The 9,812-nt window shown below is 37.5% G+C and overlaps 1 protein-coding gene across 4 annotated transcripts; it reads left to right on the top strand.

The window, feature by feature from the left end:
• The first annotated feature begins 859 nt into the window (after positions 1–859).
• LOC111403346 (probable alpha,alpha-trehalose-phosphate synthase [UDP-forming] 9) lies at positions 860–9,628 on the top strand. 4 transcript variants are annotated; one of them, XM_023031814.1, is made up of 8 exons: positions 860–1,032; positions 1,268–1,415; positions 1,509–1,568; positions 1,734–1,801; positions 1,960–2,038; positions 6,252–8,315; positions 8,412–8,679; positions 8,942–9,628. In XM_023031814.1, exons 6-8 carry the CDS (start codon positions 6,352–6,354, stop codon positions 9,227–9,229), a joined length of 2,520 nt encoding a protein of 839 aa, XP_022887582.1. In that variant the 5' UTR covers positions 860–1,032; positions 1,268–1,415; positions 1,509–1,568; positions 1,734–1,801; positions 1,960–2,038; positions 6,252–6,351; the 3' UTR covers positions 9,230–9,628. The 4 variants fall into 4 exon arrangements, with proteins under 4 accessions (XP_022887582.1, XP_022887581.1, XP_022887580.1 ...); XM_023031813.1 differs by having other exon boundaries at positions 1,734–1,768; positions 8,942–9,403; XM_023031812.1 differs by having other exon boundaries at positions 1,268–1,340; positions 8,942–9,403.
• The last annotated feature ends 184 nt before the right edge of the window (positions 9,629–9,812 follow it).

Consider the following 9,812-nt stretch of genomic DNA (forward strand, 5'->3'; position numbering starts at 1 on the left):
CACTCCACCCTGCCTCATTTGGCTCGAACCCTGCCCCGTCCTTCCCCGCCCTAGGCGAGGCACGAGGCGGGGCGTGGCTGGAATGGGGCAAGTTTTTGTCCGGTTTATTTTTTTTTTTTTACATTTTTAAAATTATGAATTATGTTATTATTAGAGAATAAAATACAAACTCAAAATAAGTTTTTAATGGGTGAATTGTGTAGAAGTAAAATTATTTTTATTTTTTCTTCACGAGGCGTGTTCGGGAAGGGGCATCCTTGCCCTGACCTGCCACGTGCCCACCAATGAGGCGCCCCGCCAACCCATTCGGTGTGGGGCCCCATTGGGACGGAGCAAATTTTTTTGACATCCCTAAATTCAGAGCATGCACAAAAATATATTTTGACAAAAATATCATAAAAAACGAGAAATACTAATCATCGAAAGGTTGAAAAATAAGAAGGGGAAATGGGAGGGATGTGACCAGGGTTAGTTAATATAACTACAGTCAAGCTCTCCCGTCTCCATCCTCTACTTTTCGTACATTTTCCACCTCATATTTATTTATTTTTTTCAAATAAATTAAACTTTCACTCCGACACCCTTTGTACTCCGCGTTTCGAACCTTGTACATTTCTGTCATCTATAACCCCTTAATTATAAGCCTTTGTTTGGTACCATTGTTTGAAATTATAATGGGTAGAATAGTATTTTTATGAAAAATGAGTGGTAGAAAAATAAGGAATTTTTTTTAATTTACATGCAATATTATTTTATAGAAAATTGTGTAATTAAAGATAAGAGAAATAAAAATAAAATGTAATTTACTAGGACAAACGTGGCATAATTATCCTCTTTCGCTTTCTACACAAGCAAAATCTCTCTCTAGAAAACTATATCCCGTGTAGAAAGTCTCGTCCTCATCCCAACTCTCGTCATTCGGTGCAAAGTTTCCCTATTTCCCTCTTGTCCTTTCTTCTTTCTCAACAAATTCCTGCAACGGTTATTCGGCGCCTATGCAAGCAGCAATTGATAATCACCGAGCTATTTATGGTGAGGTTTTTCTGCATTTGTTACTGCCATTTCCGTTTTGCAGATTAGAGACACAGAAGTGTTGTAATATCTATCTTGTTCCAAAGTTCTTTTTTTCCCCTCCTCCTTTCAGTCTTTTAAGCAAGTAAAATGGAGAATTGAACTTTGTGGTATTTGTCTTCGTTTTTTTTTTTTTGAGAGGTCGAAATTAGTAAATTTCTGATAAGCATTGATATGTTTTGTTTTGTGCTTACAGGAGTTAATTTTTTGGATAAGATTCGGGATAAATGCTTGGGTTCAACGCACAGTTTTATTAATTTATTGTAGAGGTGGAATTTGATTTTCGATGTAATTTTTAAAGCTTTAAATGCTTTTATATCAGGTTGTTGAAGCCGCGGTCACTGGTAAATTTTTTGATACAATGCATAGTTGTTTGAGGTTGAGCGAATTTTGTCTTTTTCTGATAGTCGTTGATTTGTGCTCTTTTGTGGTTGCAGGGGCTTGCTGGAAAAAATGCTTGGTGTTCAACTCGTAGTTATACCGATCTTTTAATTAAGGTGGAACTTGATTTATATTTTTAATGTAATTAAAAGCTTTTTAATTCTTTTATAAACTGTTGTTGAACTGGTAGTTAGTAGTAAATCTTATGGTATTATGCATATCTGTTCGAGAGATTTGTTCTTTTCTGATAATTATTGATTTGTGTTCTTTTGTGGTTGCAGGAGTTTGCTGGACTAGCTACGGGAAAATGCTTGAGGTTCAACTCGCAGTTGTACTAATTTCTCGTTAGGTGGAATTATATTTTTTATTATACTGTACAATTTATAGCTTATATGACCTGTTGTCGAACCAGTAGTTACTGGTAAATCTTATGATATTATGCATATCAGTTTGAGAGGTTGAGCCTATTTCGTTCTTCTCTGATAATTATCGATTTGTGTTCTTCAGTGGTTGCAGGAGTTCGCCAGATTAGCTTTGAAAATATTGCTTGAGGTTCAACTTGCAGTTATACTAGTTTCTTCTTAAGGTGGAATTCGGTTTTCTATTTATTTGTAAATTTTATAGCTTATATGACCTGTTGTTGAACCTGTAATTACTGCAGCATTCATAGCACAGGTTGCACAACCATTATTATAATCTTTGGCATCAGTTTTAATATCTTCCATGTATAGCCTAATTTTAGACATAAGTTCATATTTCCATGTATAGCTATTTTCACCATCTATCATTGTATAAATATACTCTGACAATGTAACAATAGAATGAATCATGATTCTTCCACTCAATATTGCAGCTCTGGCTTTCACGAACTAGACTAATTCTTGGCCTCAATTTTCAATACCTTGTTTCTCACTGTAATACTCACCATGGCTGAAGAAAGCACTGCTACAGCCACTGCCTCTCTCAACCAAATCACCATCGATGCATCCTCTATCTAAAATAACCTTATTGCAATAAATGCTGCCAAACAACTCTCTTCAAGTTGAATCCTCCTAATTACTGTGGAAAGCCCAGTTTGATGCACTTCTCTTCGGAGATGATTGACTGGGTTTCTTTGTTGGAACCTAGCCCTGCCCTCCTGCTGAACTCATAGTTGATGTGGCAAGAAGGTTTCAAATCCAAAAAGTTTACTCTGGATGAGACAAAAACTCTTGTTTCTTGGCATCATTGGATCACTTATTGCAAAGGTTATGCTGGTGATTCGAATGTGCAAAACTTCTGCCAAGTCTTCGAACAGCCTTGTAAAAAACTGAATGCTAATCTCCCTTCATATAGCACTATGGGATTGATGGAACAACTCTCTGCCATTGGCCAAGGGACACGGCCAGTAGCTGATTATCTTGTAATGATATGCGATATTGCTGATGAGTTGGCTCTCGGGAAAAGGGTTCCGATCCCATAATGTTACTCACTCTCTTAATGGTAAATGGTCTGAGTTTGAATAACTTGCTACCTCCGTTCGGGGACAAGATATGTTATCATTTTCAATGAGCTCCAGGACAAAGTTGTTGAATATGAAGCTTTACTCAAATGTGAAGACCTTTGTTCTATTGGAAACCCGGCCAACCTCATTGTAATGCAGTGTGGTTTTATTCTCCAAATTAGAACCAGAACGACAGTGATAAGAGAAATTTTTAGTAAAAATGGCATATGGGAGTTGGTGCCGCCTCAATCTCATCAGAATATTGCAGAGTTGAAATATTTTTTTGTACTAAACGAAATCTAGAGGGCAACATGCCAGCTATAAGGCTCACCTTGTAGCCAATGGGTTTCATCATCGTCCAAGCATCAACTAAAAGGAGATGTTTAGTGGTCAAACTGTCTACTATTCGACTAGTGCTCTTATTGATATTTCTTGTGGATGGGCCATCAACTCGATGTTAACAATACATTTGTTCATGGCCATCTTAGATCGGAAGTTTATGAATCCTTTCACTAAATTCACCCAAACTATTTGTGTCGTTTGTCAAGTCTCTTTATGGCTTGAAACAAGCTCTCGTGTTTGGTTACACGACTTTTTAATGCACGTAGTTGTATGAAGTTTTATCAAGGATGTTATTGCTACATTTCTCGTTGTCCACTGAGGACCTCGGTCCTAGGCTATCTTATATTTTTCTTGGTATTGAAGTCATTCCTTCACCTCATGGATTCTTTTAACCATAGCAAAATTATATACGTGATCTCTTGGAATGATTCAAAATGGATGGCATCAAAGAAACGTCCGCACCAATTAGCACGATGGTTGTTGGCTTAATCTTGTCTTGATGTTGCTCATTCCGCTAAAAAGATAGCACAATACATGCATTTGACGAATCAAACTCATTGGATGTTTTTCAGAACTTCAATATTTTAAACACATTATTTCATGAGACTTTTCCTTTGCCACTTTGAGCTGCTTACTCTTACTGCTTACTTCGATATAGATTGGTTGGAAATCAGGATGATTGTACCTCAATTTCGGTCTACATTCTCTTTGTTAATTAAACCTTATTTCATAGTGTTCAAAGAAGTATTGTGCTATTCCTCAATCTTCAATAATTTGTAATTACTTTTTTGGATTCATGTCGTCAATCAATAGCATGCAGTATGTGGAGATTTGATTATAAAGATTCCTATAATTCCAAATAGTACGATTCTGCCTCTTGCAGATAAGATATATTATATTTTGATGATATAACTAAATGCCATGACCTCAACCTAAATTTTGATGGCCATTTCCTTGTCTTTGACCATGGTTTCCTCTTTCGAGATGAAGCTTGCAACAAAGCATTGTTGGCCATACAACTATGGTACTTAAGTTTGTGCTATTGTCCAAGTAATACTGGAAAATACCTTTTCAATATATATACATGCAAGAAAAGATATTTATAGATAGGGTATTGTTATCATTTTGTCCAGAAGTTACAGCTTATGACACTAGTGCCATCTGCCCTATATCACACCCAAGAATAAACTTGAAGTCACCTCAAGCTCACTCTCCTTGGCCCATTCCTGATTCAATCCATGTTTCTAGTAGGCTTCTGCATAATCCGTCAACTCCACATCGAATGCTCCAGCATCAACTCGAATACAACTTCTTGCCACCTCTTTGCCCAAAAGTTGTAGCCATGACTTAGTGCAATTCACCCTATATCACCCAAAATCAAGCCTGGGAATTCACACCCAGCTTACTCTTCTTGGGCCCGCCCTTATTTTAAGTATGCTCGTGCATTAAATATCCACCAAAATTTGACATGGAAAAATATAGAAGAAACACTTTGTTCTTAAGACTTATGTCATTAGTCAAAAAAGTGTTAGTCTTTTACAAGCTGGCACATATTGTGTATAGAGTCATGCCTATTTGTATGGGGTCGCACGTAAGGATGACATGACCAGTTTGGAGTCGGAGTAACATAGGTTAAAAGAAATGTAAGTTGTTCTATTTCAGCATTTAAATAGTAATAGATGTAATGCTTTTAAATAAATGATCCTGCAAAATATCACCCCATGTTTCGGAAGTAACATCTTTTGTATGCCTTGAGTGAGTTCAATTATGTTTTTTCACGTGCACGACGATTTACGCTTGTTGCATTTATAATTGGAGTGATTTTTGTAAATATAACTGGTCTTGGAGTTTGATTAGGTAGTTTTACTCTTAAGGCATCTCCATCAAATACCAGATTTATATTTTAGGCAATTAATGCCATGGAGAAGATTGAATTCCTTTAGAAATTAATGACAATAGATTGTACATCTTGGTTTGTGTTTGTTGTCATATTTTTTCTACTTTAAACTTGGAATCTGTCTCTTTCTCTCAGCCTACTTTTAACCGTCTTTCATTAATGAATCTTAGCCTTAGCCTACACACATGCTTTGGAATTCTTTTTAGTGACTACGTTCAGTTCATCGCAACATCTACTTGAATATCTAGTGATTAGATCCTTTGGAAGCACTACAATAGCTTCTTTATGTCCACTCAAGACATGCCTCAACCACCTAAGTCGTCCTACCCTTATTTGTCTTCAGTCTGCATCGCTGGATGATGGCAAATACTGTTCTTCTTCTGTCAATTCTAGTATTGACAATAAATCTATCTTAACATCCTCATTATTGCCATGTTTATCATGCAGATGCTTTGTCCTTTAACAGCTTAGAACTCAATTCCATAAAGCATAACATGTCTAAAACTGAGTCTTTTTAACCTTATGGAGATGTTCTTACCACATAGAGCTTAAGCCCTTATTCTAGTACTGTAGTATGACGAGGCTTGCTATGGAAATAAAAAAGTTCATTTCCTAGTTTTGGTTATCGTTATGTTGTGTTTCTATCCTATGTCACTGCAGTTTCTCATGCATTACTCAAGTTTCCTTTAGTATCTCATCTGGAGCTTGCTGTTATGTCTTTGCTCCTTGAGGTTGTCTGTCATCCTTACAGTCTTATTGCCTTAATAGGTGTGTCCATGCTCGCAGAGGCATGCATGCATGTGACTGGAATGTGTATCACTTGAACGAGTAAAGGGAAGAAGAATTTATTAGCTAGTATGAAGTTACAAGAATGGTTGTCAGGCTTTTAGAAAATAGTCTATTCAGCCTGAGGGGTTCTTAATTTGGTTTATGCTACTTGACTGGCAGCCTAGCTGTCATATTATTATTTAATTGCATTTGTTAGATATAGATTTTGTTTTGGTGTTAATATTGTCAGTGAAGTTATAATGAAAATTTATTTATTTTTATTTTTATTTTATTTTATTTTTTGGGTAGGCTTGTGGATATATTATCGAAGGACGGTTGGAAAAGAGAAGTTCCCTGGCGCATTTTCCTAAAAACCTGTTTGCATTAACTGAGTGTACAGTGAGCATTCATGGCATTCTTGGATTTGGTTTCTGGACAGTCACTAAATATCCCTCAAACTTCTAGAAATTTTTCAAGGGTGATGACTCTTCCTGAAATTATATCTGACTGTAATTTGATTGGTGATGGGAATTCAGATAGCACTTCATCTGTTTGCCATGGGCGAATAATTATAGTGGCAAACATGTTACCTTTATATGCTCAAAGGGATAGCAAAACTGCTACATGGCACTTTGGTCTGGACGAGGATTCACTTTTGTTACAAATGAAGGATGGATTTCCACCTGAGACTGACGTTATATTTGTGGGATCTCTTAAAGTTGAAATAGAAGCCAATGAACAGGATGCAATTGCCCAGAGACTCTTGGAAGATTTCAAATGTCTACCGACTTTTCTACCACATGATATCCAGGAAAATTTTTATCATGGGTTCTGTAAGCAACAACTCTGGCCTCTTTTTCATTACATGCTTCCTATGTTCCTCGATCATGGAGACCGCTTTGACCGAAATCTTTGGCTGGCTTATGTGTCTGCAAATTATATATTTTCTCATAAGATCATGGAAATAGTTAATTTCGAGAGTGATTTTATCTGGGTTCATGATTACCACCTATTTGTGCTCCCTACAATTCTAAGGAAGCGTTACAATAGAGTCAAGCTTGGGTTTTTTCTTCACAGTCCATTTCCTTCATCAGAGATATACAGAACCCTGCCTGTGAGGGATGAAATTCTCAGAGGAATATTGAATTGTGATTTAATTGGTTTCCATACATTTGATTATGCTCGTCACTTCCTGTCATGCTGTAGTAGAATACTGGGCCTGGACTATGAATCTAAAAGAGGGCACATTGAACTTGGTTATGCTGGTCGTACAGTTTATATAAAAATTCTGCCTGTGGGTATTCACCTTGGTAGACTGAAAACTGTCTTAAATCTTCCTTCTACACACAATAAAATCAAAGAGATCAAAAAACAGTTCCTGGGCAGAAAATTGATTCTTGGTGTTGACGATATGGATATATTTAAAGGAATCAGTTTGAAATTTCTGGCATTTGAACAGCTTTTGCAGCAGCAGCAGGCGTTGCGGGGAAAACTGGTATTGGTACAAATAGTGAATCCTGCTAGGAGCTCAGGAAGGGATGTCGAGGAAGCAAAGGAGGAAACATATTCAACTGCCAGAAGAATCAATGAAATCTATGGCAGTCCTGCTTATGAACCAGTGGTTTTGATTGATCGTCCTGTTGCTCGCTACGAGAAGACTGCCTATTATTCCATGGCAGAATGTTGCATAGTGAATGCAGTGAGGGATGGGATGAACTTGGTCCCCTATAAGTATATAGTCTGCAGGCAGGGTTCTTCGCACATGGATGAAGCTACAGGTATCGAAATGGATTCTCCTCCGACAAGCATGCTTGTTGTGTCTGAGTTTGTTGGTTGCTCACCGTCTTTAAGTGGAGCAATTAGGGTGAACCCATGGGATTTCGACTCAGTTGCTGAGGCCATGAACTTGGCCATTTCCATGCCTGATTTGGAAAAGCAATTGCGACATGAGAAACACTACCGATATGTTAGTTCTCACGATGTTGCTTATTGGGCCCGCAGCTTCATGCAGGATTTGGAGAGAGCATGCCAGGATCACTATGATAAGCAGTGTTGGGAATTGGGTTTTGGCTTAAATTTCAGAGTTTTATCACTTTCTCCAGGTTTTAGGAAGTTACATAGTGATAATGTCGTCTCTGCATATAAACGGACAAGCACGAGAGCAATATTCCTGGACTATGATGGAACTCTTGTACCTCTATCCTCCATGGTTAGATCTCCCAGTAGTGAAGTTGTTACTATACTCAATGCGCTGTGTGATGATCCTAAGAACACAGTGTTTATTGTCAGTGGAAGAGGAAGAGGTTCCTTAAACGATTGGCTTGCACCATGTGAGAAACTGGGATTAGCTGCTGAACATGGGTACTTTATAAGGTACATAATTTTGACTCTTTGGCTGATTTCTCTTCTCTAGAACAGGTTATTAAATATATGAACTGAAACCAAGATCTTTATCATTATTTACTTCAGGTGGGATAAAACCTCTGATTGGGAATCTTTGTCTGCGGATCTTGAATGGAAAGATATCGTCGAACCCATTATGAAACTGTATACGGAGGCGACCGATGGGTCCTACATGGAAATCAAAGAGAGTGCATTGGTGTGGCAACATCGGGATGCAGACCCGGATTTTGGCTCCTGCCAGTCCAAAGAACTGTTGGATCACTTGGAAAATGTACTTGCAAATGAACCTGCAGTTGTTCAGAGGGGGAAGTATATTGTAGAAGTGAAACCACAAGTATGTATATCCGCACACACACATACACATATATCTATATGTATGTTACATAATCTAAGAGCTTGTTTGGGAGAGATTAAAATCTGATTTTAATTTAAATCAAAGTCAAACAATCAATAATAACCACATTTTTCATGGGTCTCACAATTTTTCAACCACACATTTCAAAAACTTCTATCACAATCTACTAAAAAATATGATTTTGATCCCTACCAAAAACTCTCTAAGTAAGATTGATATTCAATTGCATCTTGATGCGCAGGGAGTGACCAAAGGATTGCTTGCACGGAAGGTCCTTGCTCTGATGGTCAAAAATGGAAAGCTGCCGGATTTTGTGATGTGTATTGGCGACGATAGATCAGATGAAGACATGTTTGAAAGCATATTGAGCAGTGTCTCTAGTTTATACCTAGCAGCAGCACCCGAGATCTTTCCTTGCACCGTTGGGCAAAAGCCGAGCTGGGCTAAATATTACGTTGATGATGCTGCTGATGTTGTGAGGCTGCTTCGGCATCTCGCCACTGCTTCAAGTCCAAATCCTCGGGCATAGATCATGCTTGGATGCTGGTTTTGTTTTCTTCACAGCAAATTTATAAACAGAATCCCATATGTAAATTCTTCTTTTTCTTGTGTGGTGGGTGTAAGGTGGGGGTGTCTTTTGGTGACAAGGATAAAGTTACCGTCATTGACGTTAACATAGTATACAGCGCTGGGTTGGTATCAGAATTTGCTTTCTTGCCAGATCTGCTTCTGTTTAGGTTTGAATGTGAAAATTTCTAATTTAGAAAGCGTCTTTTGGGCCAAAAATCTTTCGATGTATAGTTTTCCAAACGTTGATAGTGGCTGCTCTAGATTAGGACGTAGAAGGCACCTCTTGTATATATTTGACCTTGCCCCTTTTTAATGCCAGTTCTGTATATAAATGGGTTCGCTCTGTTTCTTTTGTTTCTACTAATCTAACTTGCCAATGTTCATTTTTTATGAGAATTATCGTTTATTCATTTGGGTAGTTTTAAGGTTTCTTTTAAATGAATTTAAGCATAAAATGAAAACAAATAATTGTTTTTCATATTGTGCATGAGTAAATTTGCATGGCTTACTAGTTACATGGATTGATGCCTAAATGCTCACCG

The sequence above is a fragment of the Olea europaea genome, chromosome 11 (genome assembly GCF_002742605.1).
Source record: "Olea europaea var. sylvestris chromosome 11, O_europaea_v1, whole genome shotgun sequence".
Classification (NCBI taxonomy): domain Eukaryota; kingdom Viridiplantae; phylum Streptophyta; class Magnoliopsida; order Lamiales; family Oleaceae; genus Olea; species Olea europaea.